This window comes from Osmerus mordax, chromosome 2, assembly GCF_038355195.1.
Source record: "Osmerus mordax isolate fOsmMor3 chromosome 2, fOsmMor3.pri, whole genome shotgun sequence".
NCBI lineage: Eukaryota > Metazoa > Chordata > Actinopteri > Osmeriformes > Osmeridae > Osmerus > Osmerus mordax.
In genome coordinates this window covers 6,117,681-6,138,443 of record NC_090051.1, presented here as the reverse complement: position 1 = coordinate 6,138,443, position 20,763 = coordinate 6,117,681, and the positions used below count along the sequence as shown (strand labels likewise).

Below are 20,763 nucleotides of genomic sequence, written 5' to 3'. Positions count from 1 at the left end.
AATTCTCACAAGGTTACACTTTAAGCCCATTGTTCCTTTACCTCATCTTGTCCTGGATTGAACTCGTATCCCACGGCGACACACTTAAAGCCGTAGAAACAGGCTTTTTCGTCTTTCACGTAATCAGAGGCGGTTTCCAAGGAGAACAGAGCCTCGTTGCCTAGAGACAGAAAGAGGAAACATGGGAGCCAGTGATATTAACAGGAGAAAGGATCGACAGAGAAACAGCCAGTCATTATGGGAGACCCCAGTCTGGCTTTTTCTATGAATGATAAAGGTGTCTGGGGTTTAAAATATCATTCTTCAAGGGTATTGAGTGTAACAAACTTCAGTAGATTAATGTCTTATTATTCATTCGTATGTGTTTTTACTGTAACCTATTGTGTTCTGATGACAGTCAGGGGTCTATGATGTAGAATCCGCCTGATAGAATAACAGACACCTGTTGACTGCATGTTTTCTTTGTTTTTCCTTTCTACAAACAATTGTCTGACTTTCATGCCTCAGAGAGTCTTTGCTCGTACCGCTGTGCCTGAACTGTAAACATTTTTTATGTTTAGGTGTTTGTTAAAACTCTCTCTCCAATCAGCTGGTTGTAATACTTATGAACCCAGAAACAAAACTGACTGTCACACCGTTCTAGTTGACAAACAGGAATTTCTTCCACAACTGTGGTCGTCACAGAGCATTGTATGAAGCTTGGCAGGTGTATTGCTCAGGACCAAAGGAAGTGAAGTTGTTTGGAGAAAATGTTCTTGAGAAATAAATAAGAACGCGTGTGACACCATGTTGAGCTGCACTAAGCAATGGAGCAATCATTCACTCCAAAATTGCCTCTTTCTGCCAGGTAGGATACTCTGTCAGACTCACTCAGTTTGCCAGATCACAAAAGTATTTCATTCAAACGGGCACTGCACCAGTAAAGGCATCAACAGACCAAAAAATATATAAAATAATACTCACCAGGCAGTACCAGGACGCTGGTGGGCCAGCCAGTCACCCCAGAGAACTTCTTGAGCTCGGTCCAGGTGTTGATGGTGTCGTGGACCAGGGGCTTGGAACTCAGGCTGGACAGTTGCAGCGAGCGACTGGGGATGAGGAGGCGGAGGACGTCCTCGGGCTGGGCGGTGCCGCACTGGGCGTCGAACTCTATGGTGGTCCAGCGCACACAGTCTGGGAAGCACACCTGGGAGGGGGAGGAAAGGAGGATATGTGGGGGAAAAGGAGGGAGGGAAGTGAGAGGAAGAGGGATGGGGAAAGACCATTAAAACCAGAAATGGTACCAGCCTGCCTGAACAGACCTACCCACAGACATACAAGGTGCACCAGACAGTGTGTGGATGCCATACCCTGTACTGAGTGACTCCAGCCTGCTTGTATGGGTGGTCGCTCTCTATCAAGGAATAGTGGCTGGAGGTAGTGCAAGCGGATAGGCCCTGCTCTGGCTGGTTGCCGGTGGTGCTGTCCGTAGATTGGTTGGGGTTGAAAGCGGGCGGGGCATATTTCTGGTTGAGGGCGGAGACAGCAGGAAGCAACTCCTGGACCAGACCAAACACTTCCACCGCAGCCTTATGAGGACGGAAAATTGAGAATGTTTCATATTACGGTTGAAAGTCCTACTTAATTATAAGCAACTAAATGTTATTTACAGTCCTACAGTATACAAATCAAGGCCACATGAGCCTAAAGGCTGCTTTTACGAAACCCAAATCTTAGAAAGGTAAACCTAAAAAGTACATCACTCAGGTGAAGGGCTTAGTCTGTTAGACTAACACCCTGTTACAGTGCAGAGGCCATGCAGGCTGAGCTAGTCTGAGGTGACACAGGGGTCTCTCACCTTGGGGACGGAGGCAGCCACGGGGCCGATGTAGGCCAGGATCAGGGGCAGCAGCATGGAGAACAGGCTGGAGGAGCTAAGCAACTCTGGGATGTCCTCGACTGGAAACACATATATCGAATATGGATCGAATATGGATCCTCTCACAGCGTTCCCATCTCTCTCTCTCTCTCTCACGCACACATTAGGGTCTCCAAACCTGTCTTTGGAGAGCTACTAGTTACCCGATCAACCAGCTGATTATTCAAAGTAGCTGTGCTAGTTTAGTGTTGGAGCAAAAGCCTACAAGAAGGTAGCTCTCCAGGAACAGGGTTGGAGGCCCCTGCACTAGTTTGAATTGCTATTCTTGTGGGGACTGTTTACCTAACAACCCTAAAACCGCTCCAAATACTAAAGCTATCCTTAACTCCTTACCCCAAAACTTAATTTAATTCTAATTCTTGAAATTATAACTTCTAAAGACCAAGAAAATACTAGTTGGAAATACTTTTCTTTTTTATTCCCCCTTTTCTTGAGTTGACTTCTGGCCCCCACAACAACAGCAAAACAAATCCACACACACGCACACAAACACACTGTGTTGTGTCTGTGTTGTGGTGGTTACCGTCCACAGCGAAGGCCCGGTGCAGGAGGTCCTTGGCTGCCCTGACGACTGCGCTGACCACAGACAAGGAGCGGCTGCAGTTTTTGTCTTCCTCGTTAGCCTTGCTGAGCAGTTGTGACTGGAGATCCCCATCGTACTCACTCCTACACACACACACACAGTCAGCCAGTAAGATGGACGGACAGAGATACAAACTGCCTCCACCTTTTTGCATTTGTGTGTTGAAGAGGGAGTGTGTGCCAACTGGCTTTAGACGACTTTTATGTGTGTGTTACTGTGTTTGGGTGTGTGTGTGTGTGTGTGTGTACCTATAGTAGAGTATCTGTGGTATCTGTCCCCTGGTCTGGTTGGTTCCGTTGCTGCTCAGGCTGCAGGTGCTGAAGGTGATGGACACCCCGTCGGAACACAGCACCGTGCTAATCCCTCCATCCCCATTGGCCGTGCGGCTGCCGTAGTTACGCAGACGGACGGCATACTTTACGCCCTCCTGCAAGGCGTGAACACAACGTTCAGACACCACAAAACCGGTCCGAATTGCATGGAGATGTAAGATGAGAGAGTAAGGTGACAAAACGACACGGGTGTGGTCGAGGAGGGCACCTTGAGAGGCACAGCCTTGTCCAGGCGGATCTCGGCGATGTCGCTGGGGGAATCGTCTGTGCTGTAGGTTCCCTTCACCAGCTCCAGAGAGGTCCACCTGTGGGAGTGGGTCGAGTCCCCTGGGTGCTCCGTCTGCGCCTGGGGAGCAGGCACAGGTATGTGGAGGGTTAAGATGGGAAAAACCGAACTCGGCGATGCCAATTTAACCATAAAAACAATTCCACGAGATACTCGGAGCAACAACCCCACCACAAAACCAGCCCAACTCTGATCGCCCTTACGTCATCGGCGAGCACCTCCAGCTCGTACTCGTGGATGCCCCCGCCCCCGTAGACGCAGAAGCCCACCAGCACCACGCCGGGCTTGTCCACCGTCATGCAGATGGCGTCCGGCGAGCCGTTGCCCGTGTTCCAGCTCCGCCCCTGGCTTGTTTTGGTGAAGCGGTTAGGGGTGGACTTGACCGAGTGGAGTGAGTTCAGTCCATCCACCTGGGGAGGTAATGGAGAGATGATGTCATGAGGGGGGAGCAGTGTACAAATAAAGATTTGTGAATAGGTGAGCTTAGATTCAGTCTTGTATGTGGACATTCGTTTTTTTTTCTTCCCTCGACCGTGAAGAGCGAGGTCATTCCATCTACCTGAGGGAGGGGGGGACATACACTACAAAGTAGCTTGAATCAGCTAACGTCGTGCTCCTAGCTGAGGGATTTTGAATAGTAGAAGAGGTGATACATGAGAAATATGATCCAGGCCAAAAGCTTGTTAGGAAAAACTGGATGGATGTGTGACCGCAGTGGACATCTTGGAACTAAAGAGACTAGCTCAGGGCTCATTTGCGGCAAACACGTATATATTCAGTTCTCATGAGAACCAAAGCTCCATCGCTTAGTGTAGCTCAACAAGGTATAAACACATTTGTATATTTATCTGTCTCAAACCTCTCATCAAAACAACATCAAGTGAAACTGCACATCCTTGCGTCTTGAGTTTTTTTGGGGAGCTACAGACCCACGCATATCCCTCCCTTCATAGTTAGATAACACCAACAACCGCCACAAGTTGAACATAATGATCAACATCAGCTGGCCGGTCTTCTATCATCATTATATCCAGACAACGGATGAGAGCATCCATCATGCACCTTACTCACCACATCAAGACAAGAACAGCACAGGGAGGGCGTTGCTCAGTAGGTGTGTGTGTGCACGTGTGTGTGTGTGTTTCACCAGGATGTGTGAAGCACATCTGCAGAGCCAGCCAGCAGAGAGAGCCAAGCGACCGCTACGGGCAGGATATCCAGATCCTTCAGAAAGGAACGAACGCTTCCTTGACGATGTGGGTGACAAGTAAAATGGGGGACAAAAAAAAGTGTGGAGGGCTTGGGCCCGTTGCCATGATGATCTGTTGGCAGATGTCAAGGCAAAAGACAAAAAAATAACGTGAAAAATACAAATTCAGTGCGTGAACTTGGGGAAAGAAGGTAGATGTCAAATCTGACTTTTGTAAAAAGATTACTTTAGACTGAGATGTATCCCCTATTATGTAATGTCACCGCCACACAGCCCTCAGCATAGATCTGGATTATACCTGACTGCATTCCCATATGATTGGGGGGGTTGATTCAATTTTAACTTCCATTATTCCAGGAATAGAACCAGATTTGATTGAGGATTTGCTTACAGTGTAAACGTCTGTGGGTAATGTGTGTGTACATGTGTGAAAGAGTAAGACAGAGAAAGAGAGAGAGAGAGAGAGAACAAAGAGAAGCGAGAGAAGAGACCAAGTTGTCCCCCTTTATGAATACGGTCACTATTAGAGCATCGCTAGGCTCAGAGAGAGGTTCGTATTGTTCCCAGACCTTGAGGAGTAGGGCGTGGATGGGATACAGGAGCTCTGCTTCACCTGTATTGTGGAAACAGAGTTCAAACATCTATCATCGCACCCCCCCTATTTGCCATCTTCATTGCTGCCACACCCCACCTCAACATCCCTATCCTCCAGAGCTGACGCTAGCCTCTTCAACCTTAACATCAAGAGGACCCAGGTTCTACATCACCCTTCATCCAACCAGCCATCTACCCAGTCCACCATCAAAGTGGACGACACCACTCTGGAGAACATTGACTGCTTCCCATGCCCAAGCAGCCATCTTTCTTCAAAAGCTGACATTGACTCTGAAGTCAACCCTCGCCTGACTTGTGCCAGTGGAGCCAATGCCAGACTCCACAGTCTTTAAAGACCAAGATCGAAAGGTTCAATCAAAACTCCTGAGGCCTCATTTATAAAAATGTGCAAATTTAAGTCCAAAAATAGCATACGGGTGAAACACATTAATCACACACAAAAACATTCTGATTTATAACACAGTGAGCATGCTCAAACTTTGGCACACGAGACAGTGTCTTGTCCCACCCCTTTAACACATACATGGTGCATAAATAGTCAGTGAAACATCCCAAATTAATATTCATCAAAGCCAAACAGAAATCTTCAGGTAGGGTAATTACCCAGATTGTAACTCAATGCCAGTTGTGCAAGCAGTGCGGCGCCACGAACATAAGAAACTGTGCCGACCGAAGCATCGAAAACGGCATCAACTTCAACTTAGTTTGTCGTGCTGTTCATCTTATTATTAATGGAATACATTTCAGAATGTGCAAGTAGGCCTTTTGTTTAATAATCATAAATGTCACTAAATATGATTCCCAAGACATATTTGAGGGGTTCCTTTGCAAAAACAAATATCTCCATTTGTATTTACTATCCTTAATGTTTTTTGTGTGTGTGTGTGCACTCAGGGAACCCTAATATTTCAATTAATTTTACACATCGGTAGGCCTAGGCTATCAATTTCAAAAAGAGTCTCTAGTTTCATCCTTCTGCAGTTTCTCATTTCTCCAGTTTATGTGCGTACGCATGGGTCTGACTGTCCGTGGACGACCGCACATCCTTGCGTCAAGTATGCTTAGAAAGTGGCGTACGCCTTCTTTTGTGCCGTGCGCAACGTTTATGACTGAAGCCCCTGGTCTACAGGGCTGTGGTCACATGACCAGCATCACCACCACAATAATGCAGCCGATGGATAGGCCACTGTCGCATATCCAACACGTCTCCCCAAACAGATCCTATACTCCCAGCTGAAGGAAGGTCATCGAGCCACTGGCGGGCTAAAATAAACATTTACAAGGATCAATAAAGACCACTTTGAAGAAAGTCCACATCACATAGAGTAACTATGACCTATGCACTTTGTAAAGCTCTCTCTTGGAAGTCACTTTGGATAAAAGTGTCTGCTAAATGAATAAATGTAAATGTAAACTGGGAACACACTGGACGGGCCAAAGTATTCTTGATCTTGGAACGACTTTGGCAGACATGTGAGAGGAAGAGCAAAGAGAAGACATAGGGAGAGAAAGAGTTAGTGATACAAAGAGAAAGAGAGAGAGTTGTAACACATGCTGTGTGTGTGTGTGTGTCCCATACCTCAGAGCCCAGTGCGGAGGCCGTGAGCTCGGACACGATGGAGGCCAGCAGGCCGCAGGTGTTGGACACCAGGTGGGGAGAGAAGAGCTCCACCTCCTTCCTCAGACTCTTCCTCACCGGCAGAACCACGATCACCAACATCTTCTCCAGGACCTCCCGGAAACTGGTCATCCCCATAAGGTTCTCCTCAGTCTGGAGCAGGACATTCACGACAGTCATGTTAGTACCATAACTATTTTGTTGTTGTTGTTTGTTTGTTTATACAGCATTTTACTCACTTGGTCAGTAAAGGTTTGAAGAATTGAATTGTTCTGTGTATATATTTATTCCAGTTACTTTGACATTAAACTAACTTGAGCTTAAACATAACTGACAAGCCTGAATTTGATCAAATCCAAGCAGTTGATTTGTTCTTATTAAAGGAAGTGCAATGTTGAGAACAAATTTGTTAAGTCCTCTTATTTCTTAAATTCTTAATGCATTTCTGCTTAACTTTTAGAATTTTGTATTCGTGCCTAAGACTTTTGCACAGTACTGTATGCATTTACATACATGTGTATATATCTGCATGTGTGTGTGTGTGTGTGTGTGTATCTACAGCTGTGTGATGATGCTGGCGTTTTCTTTACTCACATGGCTGAGCTTCTCCATGTGAGCCACCAGCAGGGGGAAGCGGTGCGCGAGGGCAGAGTCGTTCTCGGTGCTGACCTGTTTGACCAGCGAGCGCAGCAACACCTCGCCGTCGTAGGCGATGGGCAGGATGGAGGTGAGCTTGACCGAGGTGTTGCACAGCGCCGACATGACGGCCGCCAGCAGGCGGCTGCTGGACGTGCGGAAGTTGGCCTCCGCTATGTCCTTCGGGGAGGAGAGAAGGAGAGAGAGAAGAGATGTCGCTAGAGCACAATGAGGATGTTTTATGATGCATACATAATGTCCCCTCCCTCCTTTCTTCCCGACCTCCCTCTCTCTCTATTCCCCTCTCCTCCCCAACCTGTCCCTGTCTCTCCCTGATCTCATCCAGAGAGCTGAGCAGGTTCTGAGGCAAGGGTAAAGTTCAAGGTGCGGAATAATAACACTCTCTCCCTCCCTCCTTCCCTCCATGTCCCTCTACCCCCTTCCCCCTCCCTCACTTCCCCTCTTCCATCCAGTTCAGGCAGAATCAGGGGAGAAAGGAACAAACACCAATTGTACCTCCCTCTCTTTCCTCCCATTCCCCCTCACCTGGTCCAGGCAGTTGAGCAGGTCGCAGAGGCAGGCCCACTGCAGGGCCGGTGTGGGGTAGAAAGAGTGGAAGCAGGCGGTGAAGGTGTTGTGGCACTCCTGCAGCACAGCCTCCAGCAGGGTGAGGGGCTGGGACAGGTAGCCCTGGGGGTCGTTGTCCAGCCGAGTGGCGCAGTTGTCCATGCCCTCCGACAGGACCTTCTTCAGCAGGCTGCGGGTCTTGCCCACACACTCCGCCAGCTTGCTGGACTCCTCCACCACCGCCTTGGTGCTGGCTAGATGCCGGCGACACACACACACACACGTCAGATGGGGGAAGGGTTAGAATTTACCTGAAACAAACTCAAGCGTGTTCAAGTGGTTGTGACTGGGTCCATTTGATTTATCGCACCAGGGTAAAGCCTTGCTGCAGGGTAAAATTTGTGCACCCGAAGTAGGGCTCGGCAATATATCGAATATTAGCGATAATATTGCAATAATTTTGAAGACAATGTCAAATTTGAAAATATCGCACAAACTGAAAATTGCACTCGCACAGGCACTCTCTTTTGCTCTCTTTTTGTCCTGTCACATAAGGACCTCTGCATGAATGGTTCCATGTTATGTCACTTTTGTCAAGTTGCAAGTACCATGTTACGGCAACTGTTTAAATTTGCACTACACATTTGTACTTCCCACTGGGAAGAGGCCCCGGGGAAGACCCAGGACACGCTGGAGGGACTATGTCTCTCGGCTGGCCTGGGAACGCCTCGGGGTCCCCCAGGAAGAGCTGGTGGAAGTGGCCAGGGAGAGGGAAGTCTGGGCCTCCCTGCTTAGGTTGCTGCCCCCGCGACCCGACCCCCGGAAAAGCGGAAGATGATGGATGGACGGCATTTTGTACTTTGTAACAATAGCTGTTCTATCTAAATAGTTTTTGTTGTTTTCTTATGGGGGCAAAACAAAATCATGTTTTTTTATTACTTGAATGCAAATGCAAACATATCAAGATGTATATAGAATATCGTATTTATTTTTGTACAATATCGAGATATAATAAAGATTTTTTTATATCGCCCAGCCCTACGCTGTTTGCGAACGGTAATAAACGCAGGTGTTGCGTGCGTGAATCCTACCGGAGATGGGGAAGATTTCACAGATGTAGACCCGCAGCAGCCTCAGACAGCAGGTCCCTACGAAGCGCAGCCTCTCCAGGTCCAGCAGGGTGGCGGTGAACTGGAACCCCTTCAGGCCCCTCAGCTCCTCCACCCCCAGAACCAGCGTGGTCCAGCTCCAGTGCAGGATACTCAGCAGAGACTCAAAACACTCCTGCAGGAGGAGGGGAGGGGGAAGAAAGAGTTGTCTGTTTTAGCCGAGCGAGAAGACAATCTCAAGATGAAAACAGCCATAGGTGATGAACAATATTCCCAGCAGTCATCCCTTCTTCAACAGGGGGGAAAAAGGACCCATTTCCATACAACCTTGACCCTCCAGACCGCAAGCGATCTCCCAGACTGAGAGACAGTCGCCGTGAACGGTAACAGCGCCGCCCCGCTTCCTGTACTCACCACGGAGACGGTGCGAGCGAAGGAGCGTTTGAGGATGTGGACCGGCTCGCTGGTCTGCTGCTTGCCCTTGGCCGCATTGCCGTCGTTAGACGGAAGCCTGTCGAGCAGAAGGAGGACGTTTTGGGGTTTTCTTTTGAGAAGGCATGTGGTGGCGGACCTTATGGGGCGAGTAGAGCAGTGTCTTTGAGGGTTGTTTGGTGTGACAGGCTGTGACACTTGCCTGTATAAGAGCTGGGGGATCTGACCAGCGTTGACATCGGTGCCGTTGTTGGACTTCTTGGAGCTCTTGAACTGAAACACCACACTGGAAACACAAGACCGCAGTCACATAACAGCGCCCGCGTCAGTGCTGCTTAAGGTGTTAGGTAGTAGTAGTTACTTTAATGATCCCAAAGGGGAAATTTAGCTCTCTCTTCGAGCTTGTTCCACTAAGGTCTAGCTAGGTCCAGTCACAGCTTGTACGCAAGCTCCAGGGTTACCTGTCGTCGGTGGTGATGGTGGCCTGGCCGTGGGAGCCACAGTCAGAGCTGGGGCCCGACACCCTGGCCCAGGCCACGTACCACCAGCCCAGCTGCAGCAGCACCGGCTCGTCAAACATCATGGCATACTTCTCCCTGCGAAGAAGGGAAGCACAGGAGACATAATTAAGTACTGTAAACCCTGTTTGATTTCAATGATGCTAGTTACTGTATGATGGTCAATGGCATGATGCTAGTTACGGTCTGAAGGTCAATCTTTCCACTTGGGAGAGACCAGACCATATCAACCTCCTTGTGAGAGGCCACACGGTAAAATTAGCCGTTAAACCGAGGGGAGACAGAAGGTTCTATGTGGTACTTTAATTCCTGCTCTCGATCCTACAAAGCCTTTTGTTCTGCCACACACCGCGGTATGCAGGGTGATTTAGTAAAAAGCCCTACCTGGCAGCACAGTCGTAGGCCAACACATCAGTCTCAGCCAGCAGGTCTCCATCTGTCTCATGGTCGCCCCCATCAGGACCTAGCTCAAACAGCTTGCGTGCCAACACACAAGTCAGAAAGTTGTTAAACCAACCGATATATAAATACACATGCTTTGTGATTAGCAATAAAGCAACAACATAACATTTATTAGTCTCCTCAAGCCCCGCCCGGTTTCCCACACCCACCTTGATCTTGGCGGTGTACTCCCCGCGCCCCCCAAACAGGCCCAGCCCCCCTAGGAGGATGTCAGCGTCGGCACAGAACCGGATGGCCTCCACAGAGTGGGCGGAGTAACCCCAGCCGCCACCGTGACCTGTGACATCACAAGGGAGGAGTTCAGTTTCTGTGTTTTTTTTCCCACTTTGTCTGATTTCTTACATGTGGCTCACTGTGTGTGATTACTTACTTTTAGACTGCTATTTATCTGTGTGTATTAACACCATCTTGTGTGTTTAACATTATTTATTATTAAGTAGGACCTTGGTTTTAGTTTTAAGCCATTTCTTTGCATAATGCACCAACTCTAATAACGCTCGTAATTTCGTTGAATGCAGAGCTATACAAGTATTTCAATTCAATGACCATGCAGATGATTAGTATCTTACAGGAGCTTAGAGTCTGGCCCTGATAAACAGTTCTGACACTAATTATAAGTGCTTTCGTCACTACAGTTGGATACACGAGGCATCAACCTACTTCATTTTCATGTGAGAGTGTGTACTAAGCCTGCAGTCTTCATACAGGTCAGTACTAAACCTGTATCAATTGTTTACTTCATCTATAGTATGTGAGTACGATAGTGTACACTAGGTAATCACTCACTCTCAAAGCGGTTGACAACGCTGTAGTCCTCTTTAGAGTAGACCTTCATCACGGCTTGCGTCTCCTCCTCCGTACTGGCCACACCCATCTTCAGCTCCTGCATAGCCGCCAGCGTGTCCAGGCAACCTTATCAGGAACACAGACGCACAGTACGGTTATTCACGTTCTTGTGATGGAACGACTGTGACATTTAGCAGTAGTACTCTGTGAAAATGTGCCATACTGCATACAATGAGAAACTTCCAGTTTATCATGTGCCGTGTGGTCCAAATTAACGAGTAGCTTTGCACAGAAAATCACCACTCCTGAAATCTCTCTGAGGCTTTGATAGGACAGCGTTTCAGGGTCAGTGAGGGAAACCGAGGGACAAGCTGAGAGTGACAAGTGACAAGTCAGGGACCACTGATTCCCAGTTCTAGGGACAGTGGTTAAGACAACAGAGGAAAACCCTGCATTTCTGTCAGACCAAGTAAGTCAACTCCACTAGACCAACGGCAAAGGTGTCACTACACACACACAGATCCGACGCGCTGTGAAAAATCCACCGTACGCACACCCATAACTGAAGGAGCCTACAGAATGTTAACAAGCCTGCTAAGGAGATGGTTGCCATGGTTACCCAGGATGTGTAGCGCCCCGTGGGAGCGTGTGGTGTTGGCATGGGAGCCCGAGGGCAGCGCCAGCTCTGGGCTCAGGATGGAGCAGCGGGCCTGGAGGTCAGAGGCCGAGGGCACGCGGGCGTCCGCTACCACGGCATTGTAGCACCACATCTCCCTGGAGGCTGGCAGGAACCTGTGGGGTGGGGGAAGAGTTATATTGAGGGGTCATAGGTATGAGGTCCCCTTCTGTATTGGTGTCAGATTGAACATAATTTTTGGTCTCTTTTGGTCAAGTTCCTCTAAACCAAATTTAGCTGTGGTTTTGTCACAGCACCAACATACTTGTGAACAGTCATCTGAAAACTTCCCTTAGATGCTCATAAACTACAATAAACATTAAGTCAGAAAGTTCAGATGTTCTGAGAAGATCAGGTCAGCTGTCTCTCTCTCCCTCCACGTCCCCCCCCCATTCTGCCCCTCCCCTAGGGTGGTCTGTGTACGGACCTCCAGATGACGTCGTAGACAGGGTCCAGGCAGAGGCCGAAGCCCTGCAGGTCTTCCTGTTCAGAGTCGTTGAAGGTGCGGCAGCTGCCGTCCAACTTGTTGATGAGCAGACATTTGAAGGGAGGGGGCTCCGACACAGAGCTGGGGACCAGGCCTGGAAGAGCACACAGGAACAGGCTTGACTAAATCAATTCAACGCATTTGTACAGACCTTTTTACCAGCAACGTCAGAGGGCTTCACATACACCCACAGAACTGCACCTAAACCCTCAAGGAAGACAATGAAAAACTCTCAGGGAAAATTCAAAAAAGGAACGGGTCTCCGTGACGACAACCCTTCTTCCAACGTCATCTCTCGGAGCTACCGTAACATCCTCTACGTTGTTCCGTGAAGCAAGCCATCTTTACGCACCGATGATGTGCTTGCTGGCGAAGATCTCGGAGGTGGCGAGGACGTGGGAGTTGATGAGCGCCTCGTCGATGCGCAGGAAGGTCTGGTCGCCACTGGCGCCAATCCAGGTGGCCTTGCGTCCGTATTTGGCGCCGATGTTGGGCATGGGGGACGGCTTTGCATTCCAGTAGGGCATGTCAAGGATGGGTCGACCCAGCTGCCCTTTCTATAAAGGAGGAAGGAATCAAAAATATCCACTGTTCTTTCCAGCTCATTTGGTTGTAGACCCAGTGTCTTATATGAAACTGACAGAAATTCTAAAAGGGGAAACCATCGGAGGGAAAACTGAATATTGCGTGCGTAATATTGGAGAAGAGAGCAGCTCTCTAATCAGGCTACCATTACACAATTCAAGGTTCGGAAAGTACACCGCTAGTTCCTAGACAAACGTTCCATTTCATACCGAGAAGCTTCCGAAGGTGAAGACCTGTCCGTCCACAAGCAGCACGGCCGTGTGGTTGCTGCCTGCTGTCACCTGGACACTGGGACATGGCAGAGCCTGCACAAGGGTGGGGGAGCCCCTAGAGACAGAAGAGGGAGGCATTTGCTACAGTAGGGGTGTGACTGGCACCATTGATTAACATGAATAATATACATAAATATTTAGCTACCTTGAGTTAACGTCTCCATGCCCAAGTTGGCCATGCTGGCCATAGCCAAAAGTGTAAACATCGCCGTTCTCCATGAGAACCACTGTGGGAGCAGAAAGGACCACTCTTTAGATTGCATCAATGTCGCTTTAGCAAAGATGGTGTACCACCATATGGAAGGGTCATGTATAATTCATCTTCATTCAGTCAAGGCATGGTCCTCAGATCTGTAACCTCTCCAGATACAGTATCCATCTACAGACTGGATTTTATTAAAACCCTGTATATGGTTTTTCCTTCTGTCTCTCTACAGTAAACATGAAAAAACCTCAAGTAATGTTCAAGGCCAAAAGCAATCATGTAAATGTAGGCACCTAGGTGGAACTGCAAATGTGGCAGCAGTACGGTTCACACATCACACACTCCTCGTTTGACAAGTAGAAGACAAGAGGCGGTTCATCGGCAAATAAAGCCTTTCCGGAGATCAAACACCACAGAAGAAGCAATTGAAAGGAAGCAGGTGGTGAGTGACAGGAAGTGTCCGCGGGGGGAGCATGGGGGTGGGCAGACATACCGGAGTGATGGAAGCCGCAGCTGACCTGCGCGGCTCGCATCTCGCAGTCGAAGCGCACCGCCCCTGGAGGGTAGGTGGTGATCTTACTGGCATCCTTTTCCCCTCGCTCACTACTGCCGTCTGCAAGGCACAGGGAACATTAGACAGGAGATAAAGAGACAGAGAGACAAGGAGACAGAGAGACAGACAAGGAGACAGAGAGACAGACAAGGAGACAGAGAGACAGACAGACAGACAGACAGACAGACAGAGAGAGACAGAGAGAGACAGAGAGAGACAGAGAGAGACAGAGACAGGATAAAAAGAGGGTGGGAGGAGGTAAAAAGGTTAGCGGCAGCTTTAGAGCTTTGAGTCAAGTCGGGACAATCCTAGAAAAAGAGGAGCCAGAGAACACCAGGATAAGAAGAGAAATAAATGGAGGCAGAATGGCTCAACCACATATGCATACATACACACCTATGTACGGTATTGCAACATCTGAAACAGGGTTAGTTTACTTTGATACGTTTATGGGACTTCTGTCACTTTGTGACTTTCAATTTCAAGATTTTAACCCACTCAAGTGTCTTAGAGTCCAAGTAGCAGGATTCAATTCTTCAGTAAACCGAAATATCTGTGTGCTGTCAGGGGATTCAAATGGAATGTAAATTGCCCAAGTGCCTTGTTTCAGAGGTCATAGTGGGGAGGTGGGGGTGGGGGTGGGAGGGTGGCTGGGTAAAAGATGGCCCATGCAGAACAGTGAACACAATGACAGACCAGTGCCTCTAGAGGCCCCATGGACCAGGGATGGGCAGACCTATGTTTCTGTTCCCCTTAAGGAAAGACTGGTGGCTGCAAGCCAACACGATCACTCTCTGTCTGGTTAGGAGGAAAATATAGTTATCTCAATAAGATTAACCCACATAAATAAAGATAGATGTTGCCCATAGATGCCAGTCCGTGATCCAACAGTCGGTTCAGTCATGGCTGTACACAAGTTGTGAATGAAACTCTCTTCGACAAGGGGAAAATAACTACATAAAACAGCTTGCTAAAACTCAATAGGACCCTCAATGACCTCAACCCCCCCTCCGAGTCTACAGGGTGTTGGTTTCTCATGCGCCCAAGATCTGTAGCCTCCTGTAGATTTGGAGAAGCAAGCTTAGCATCACTCCTAAGAGAAGTGTGAGACTGTAGCTCAGCCTGTGAAAGAGCCCATCAACCGATAAAGGTTGAGGTTTAGAACCTGGGTCAGACCCTTCCCTCTTGCCTGTCCTCAGCTCTCCCTCTCCATTTTCTGTAAAGCCCAAGTTGAAGAATAGCCTAGCGATGGCGGCGAACAGAGTCTACCAGGTCTCAAAACATCCTTCCCCTGATGTCCTAATATAACCATAGGCCACAAATGAACACTATTTATACATCCCATTTCTGACAATTATACACAGTGGGCTGTTCAAAAGGAGCCCCGCTCTGGTAAAATATAATACATCAATACATTTCTAAAAATATTAGGCCCTTAAGATGCGTCTCCGGTTCTCTACTCACTGATCAGTCCAATAATAGACTCCGCCTGTCACCCCCCCAACCTCATCCCAGCGCCTGCCTGTGGTTTGATCTGTTTCTAATTCTGCTGTGCAAAGCAGGGTGTTTACTGAGTGCTGCTCTATCCAGTTCGACTTAGCTAAAAGATTTCTGCGAAGCCAAAGCACTGTGGACAAAACGGGATAATTGTGATTAGAGAACGGAACGGAAACAGAGGCCTAATATTATGAAGCAAGTTCCATACCCAGGACATCATTTTGTTAGCCAGCTTCACTAAGCCAAACAACTGTAATCACGCATTAGCGATGTCACAACTCGTTGTGTCAACCCAGGTTTAACCAATCTAGCTATGAGTGGGTTCATGTCAATGGGGCAACGTTTGCATCATATAACAATTACCAACATGGATAAGTCTACCAGAGCCACATATTTTACACTAGATGAGCAAACTATAGCACTAAACAAATATGAAGAATAACAAATATAATATAGGCCAAAAGCAACAGTTGCTGCTGCCAAGGGCAAAAAGGAAAGCTGGCCAAAAACTGCAGACTGTGTGAATGCAGAAGTTAATAGGTTTATCAATATCACTGCATCATCATTAAGGAACGACTGGATCTGACTACAATAGTGTATTCAACTAAATTACTGTGTTGCTTAGATGTATTGTTATGGCGTGTAAGAACATTATTGCTTTATTCTTTTAGCAGCAACCCCATCAGTGTTAAACAGTATTGGGAGCAAATAAAGAACAAATATTAAAAACAAGATTCTAACCAGTAAGTTGTCAGGTCAACAGGTACATGGCTTTAGTGCTTTAATCAGTCTCTGTTTTAGGATGATATAGTATGAGGATGGTATACACAGATTCGTCAGGGACAGCCAAAGGGTTTTGGCGGTCTCTAAAAGGTTTTGCCCTCCTATGAGACCCTCTCACTATTTGCGGTTTACAGAATCTTCTAGAAACGATGATGCCATTTTCCAAGAGAATGGATTGGTCAGTAGGGGTTGCTTTCCTAAGCATTGTGTAGATGAAAATGGGATTCACTGTTTTATTCACTAATCAACAGAACTCGTCATTGGATACTAGTTATGGTAAATGGACTGCATTTATATAGCGCTTTTCTACCTTGGCGGCACTTAATACGCTTTACTTTTTTTGCCTCTCATTCACCCACTCACACTCAAACACCGACAGCAGCAGAGCTGCCATGCAAGGGGTCAGAGTCTTGCTCAAGGACACTCATGGCCTGGAGGAGTCGGGGATCGAACCACCAACCATGCGATTAATGGACGACCCTCTCTACCCCCGGAGCCACAGCTGAGGACTAGGATACTGTTCATGTTGAACAAGTTGGTTTATAATTTGTTGGATTGTTAAGCATGTATACCTATATTCGATGTATCAATAGAATCCTCATACAGTTCTGGAAAAAAATAAGAGACCACTGCACCTTTTTATTTCCTTTGTGAAAAAAGTTGATAAGGACAATTGCAGGTGCAGTGGTAAAAAAAAAATTCCAGAGCTGTATGAATGATACATTTTTCTTTGCTTAAATTTAGTCCTCATTATGACTATAAAAAAAAAAAGCATCTAGTTAGTAGGTACTCATTTGAGTTTGCTATTGATAAGAGTAGATTGTGTCTATTTGTCAGGTTGAATAGATGTGTGAACGTCCCATGTGATGATGATGGGGAGCGCTCTACCTATGATCTCCTTCTGCCCTGAGTTGTCATGGGCGGGGAGCTGTGAATCTCTTTCTCTGTGACTGTGTAAAACACGGTCTTCTTTTTCTCTCAGCAACGAAACCCAAACGAGATATTTTAAGGAAGGGAGCATCAATCACTATAACCCGGCAAAAACTCACTAAAACATGACATCGACAGTCGCACATCCTGTATGGGACACGGATCATGTCACCCCCCTCCCTGGGTGAGACATGGGGGAGCCTGGAGTTCAGATAGTGTGAGAAAAGGGCGAACCGTTTGGTTTGGAGGGGTAGGGGGTGTCAAGGAGATTGGGGGGTATGGGGGTGTCTCCACACCCGTGGAGGTAAGGTAGGTAAGACCGTAGTACCTTTGTGCTTGTCCCGTTTATGTCTGAGGGCCTGAAGGGGTCTTACTCTGGCTAGGGCCTGCTCTCTCTGGTTCATAAATATGGGACCGGGAAAAACAAGGGGGCCTGGGGGGGGAGAAAGAAACTTTACCATGCATGGACACAGGCGCACACGTGGGAGAAAACACATGGTAAAAAACACTAAAACAACAACAAGTCACACACATATACAGGTATAAAAATATACACACCACACTGCAAAATGATAAAGGGTGGGAGGAGGAAGGCATCAAGGCATTACACCCACGCTCCTAACTGTGACAGAGATCTAACATTATGATTATGAGTGGAAAACCCCCTAGTATAAGGAGAACAGTCTGGATGTGTGAGATTTGTGGTCTCCACAGCGCTACACTTAGATCGGGGTATACATTCTCTACAGTAAGGACCGGAGGCAGACAGTGCAGGCTAGGCACCTAGGGATGGGAGTAACAGATATTCCTTTCATGTCATTCCTTTAGACTACACCATGTCTTCCCCGTGCCACTCCTGTCTCTCTCCTGTCCTGCTCTCCCCGACCACCACCCTCTCTTTCCTGTGTCTCACTGCTCTGAAATGTATAGCTCTCCCATCGTCTCCCATGCTGTCTCTCCCCCCCGCTTTCACTATCCCCCCCCCCCCCCCTCTCTCTCTTCCTCCCTCCCCCCCTCTCTCTCTCCCCCCCCCCTCTCTCTCCCTCTCACTCTCTCTCCTGGTCCCTACCTCGTCCCTCCTCCAGCCGGTGGCGGCGGTTGATCCTCTGTCGTTTCTCCTCCTGGCGGATCTGGATGTGCTCCTCGATGTTCACTCCTGGGGGGGGAGGGACAGGCACAGCTGAAACACACACACACGGCCCCCCAACCGCAGGAGAACGCAGCCCAGACGGGTGGCGGAAGAGGAGGGAGGAAAAGAAGGAGCAGGAGAAGGAAGAGAGACACAACAAGGACAGACAAGCATGAATGATTGGGGGTGGGGCGGATGATGGAGAAGCGATGCTGTGTCTGTTTTTGGACATTGATGATGAACAGACATGCTGCGACTAGAACAACACACAGGCAGCCAGCAGCTCGGTTAGACAGCGGGCCGACGGGTCACAACAGCGCCAAAAGCCAGACGAACATATAGCCTGATCCACTCCCGATTCCTCGCCAGAGACCAAGCCTTGTTTAAAGGATGTCACACCGGGAGAGTTTGGCACGGTTGGACCAGGCGTTAATCGGCGTCGGAAAATGTGTGAATGACGAACGGCGCGACGGTTTAAAACGGCAGAGCAACACTGAAACGGTGTGTGTGTGCGTGTGCGTGTGAGGGAGGGAGTGTGTGAAGGAGCGAGCGACTGAGGAGGGGTGTGTGTTTACCTAACAGCAGATCCAGCGGGATCATCTCCTTGACGGCGTCAAAGATGCCTCTCTGACGGGCCTCCTGGCCATCCAGCTCCCGGGCGCATGCCTTGCAGCAGCCGCACGCAGAGCAGCCTGACTCACCAGAGCCACAGCCACAGATCCTAGGACACGGGCACGTGCGCACGCAAACAAGTGCACGCAAACAAGCACACACCACACAGGCAGATACAATATGAGTGTTTGATTTTAGAAAAACGAGTGCACAGTCCCCATGATGCAGTCAGTGAAACACACAAATACAGATTACTTGATCTATAGATGGTGTATATAGTAGAAAATTGGTGCGCACACACAGATTTCAAGAATTATAGTTGATGCAGCTGGTGATGACAGTAGTGGTTTAAGTACCCATATTTCTCAGATCACAGTTGAAATTCTCTGTCATCTCTGAAGTACAAGAGTTTGTTCAACCTCTACATCTATTCTAGTCAAATTGCCAATCATGCGGTAGCCTACATTCATGCAAATGATTATGTAGCCGTTATTTGTCTGCTGTTTCCTACATAAAACCTTTCTTATGTTTGTCAAAATGTATTATATTGGTTCTCGGTTAAATTGTTTTACCACCACAAACATCTAGACATTTAGTTCATAACAGAAGAATTCACATGCACATATTTGTAGGCCTAATTTGGCGCTTGCTTGTACATTTGCAATGTTCAAACTTTGCAGAATGCCCAGTTCTCCAGATAATCGTTGGAAACTAAACGCAGACACACACACACACACAGATTCCCGGGAATGAATAGAGAGCTTCAACCACTCAAAACATACCAATGGAGCAACCTAACCCTAGTTCAGTGTGTGTTGGGTGTTGTTCGGGGAGTGTGTGTCAAACCTACCCCTGTGTATATGTGTGTGTTTGCATGCGTGCGTGCGCCCTTACCCTCCCGGCACCCTGTCGGGCCGTCCGCTGCTCACACAGCTGGCTCCGTAGCCGGTACAGTCCCCACACACGGTGCACACCATGCACTGGTCCAGCTTCCACTTGTGCATGCCGGGCTGGCACATCATGCTCTTCTCCTCCTTCTCCTCCAGGTCGTCCTCCAGGTCCTCGTCCATGGCCGTTGCCATGCTCTCCACACCAAACGCTACAGGAGGGGACGAGCCAGGGGCTGAGTGTGCAGGATGCCAGAGTGTGTGTTTGCACGCGTGTCATCGTTCGGTAGTGTGTGGGTGCACGGGGTGAGGATGGGATAGCAGAATGTATGAGGGTTTTTTTAGGGGGGTGTTTGTGTGTGAATGCCAGCATGTCTTGTTGTGTGCAGAAGTGGGGGCCCAGGCTGCACTGGTTGGTGCGTGTTTCTGCATATCCTCACCTTTCCCCGCCTGGCTCATGGCCCCAGTGTCTCGGCCGCACTGGCCCTTGTTGTTGACCCCAAATGTCCACACCTCACCGGTTTTGGTCAGCACACAAGTGTGGGCCTTCCCCATGGCAACTTGGGTCACAAAGTGACCCTTTAAGTCGGTCACCTGACCTACAGGAACCAGAGGAGAGATGTGTAAGCTTTAGCAAACTGCTTTTGAACCTGCGTAATAAATGTGGAAAAAAAAGTCATGCCTTTAAGGACAGTATATAAGGACTTTAATATATTTAAGGACTTTTTATAATGGATCCAATCCATTATAATGAATATAATCCAATCATAACACTGGAAGTGCTGTGCTGCTGTTATATACATATAGCAAGGCTAGTGGGTCATCAGACAGGGATGCTGTTTAATGATCGCTAGATTGCGCTTCTTATAAGGAGCCAATGGTTTGATCATAAAATAATTTGTGCAAGGCTTATTCGTCATTAATTTGCGTGTTGATAGTAGGTGAATATTTAATTACATTTGACGTCTACCCCTTCAATCCTTCAGCAAAAAGTTTTGATTATATTTTTTTGTGGCAAACATGTTTCCAACTGGGATTAATAAAAACCCAGACCACAGTTTTTTGTCTTTAATGA

General features: G+C 48.0%; 1 protein-coding gene across 12 annotated transcripts in view; it reads right to left on the bottom strand.

Moving 5' to 3' along the window:
- mycbp2 (MYC binding protein 2) overlaps nt 1-20,763 on the bottom strand; it is a 76,046-nt gene that overhangs the window by 29,056 nt on the left and 26,227 nt on the right. For 8 of the 12 annotated variants that reach the window (XM_067229007.1, XM_067229015.1, XM_067229066.1 and 5 more), the window contains exons 14-42: nt 20,129-20,287; nt 19,696-19,900; nt 18,765-18,910; nt 18,130-18,240; nt 17,389-17,493; nt 13,791-13,910; nt 13,238-13,319; nt 13,030-13,147; nt 12,588-12,792; nt 12,176-12,329; nt 11,692-11,864; nt 11,073-11,198; nt 10,436-10,563; nt 10,209-10,300; nt 9,768-9,902; nt 9,509-9,592; nt 9,289-9,385; nt 8,857-9,049; nt 7,745-8,019; nt 7,157-7,378; nt 6,524-6,715; nt 3,323-3,529; nt 3,042-3,179; nt 2,750-2,928; nt 2,442-2,584; nt 1,838-1,938; nt 1,350-1,568; nt 964-1,186; nt 42-160 (exon numbers count right to left, since the gene is read on the bottom strand). In XM_067229007.1, coding sequence (XP_067085108.1) covers nt 42-160; nt 964-1,186; nt 1,350-1,568; nt 1,838-1,938; nt 2,442-2,584; nt 2,750-2,928; nt 3,042-3,179; nt 3,323-3,529; nt 6,524-6,715; nt 7,157-7,378; nt 7,745-8,019; nt 8,857-9,049; nt 9,289-9,385; nt 9,509-9,592; nt 9,768-9,902; nt 10,209-10,300; nt 10,436-10,563; nt 11,073-11,198; nt 11,692-11,864; nt 12,176-12,329; nt 12,588-12,792; nt 13,030-13,147; nt 13,238-13,319; nt 13,791-13,910; nt 17,389-17,493; nt 18,130-18,240; nt 18,765-18,910; nt 19,696-19,900; nt 20,129-20,287 — 4,451 coding nt within the window. The remainder of the gene's footprint in view (nt 1-41; nt 161-963; nt 1,187-1,349; nt 1,569-1,837; nt 1,939-2,441; nt 2,585-2,749; nt 2,929-3,041; nt 3,180-3,322; nt 3,530-6,523; nt 6,716-7,156; nt 7,379-7,744; nt 8,020-8,856; nt 9,050-9,288; nt 9,386-9,508; nt 9,593-9,767; nt 9,903-10,208; nt 10,301-10,435; nt 10,564-11,072; nt 11,199-11,691; nt 11,865-12,175; nt 12,330-12,587; nt 12,793-13,029; nt 13,148-13,237; nt 13,320-13,790; nt 13,911-17,388; nt 17,494-18,129; nt 18,241-18,764; nt 18,911-19,695; nt 19,901-20,128; nt 20,288-20,763) is intronic. The other 4 variants (XM_067229024.1, XM_067229088.1, XM_067229032.1 and 1 more) reach the window with 3 other exon arrangements.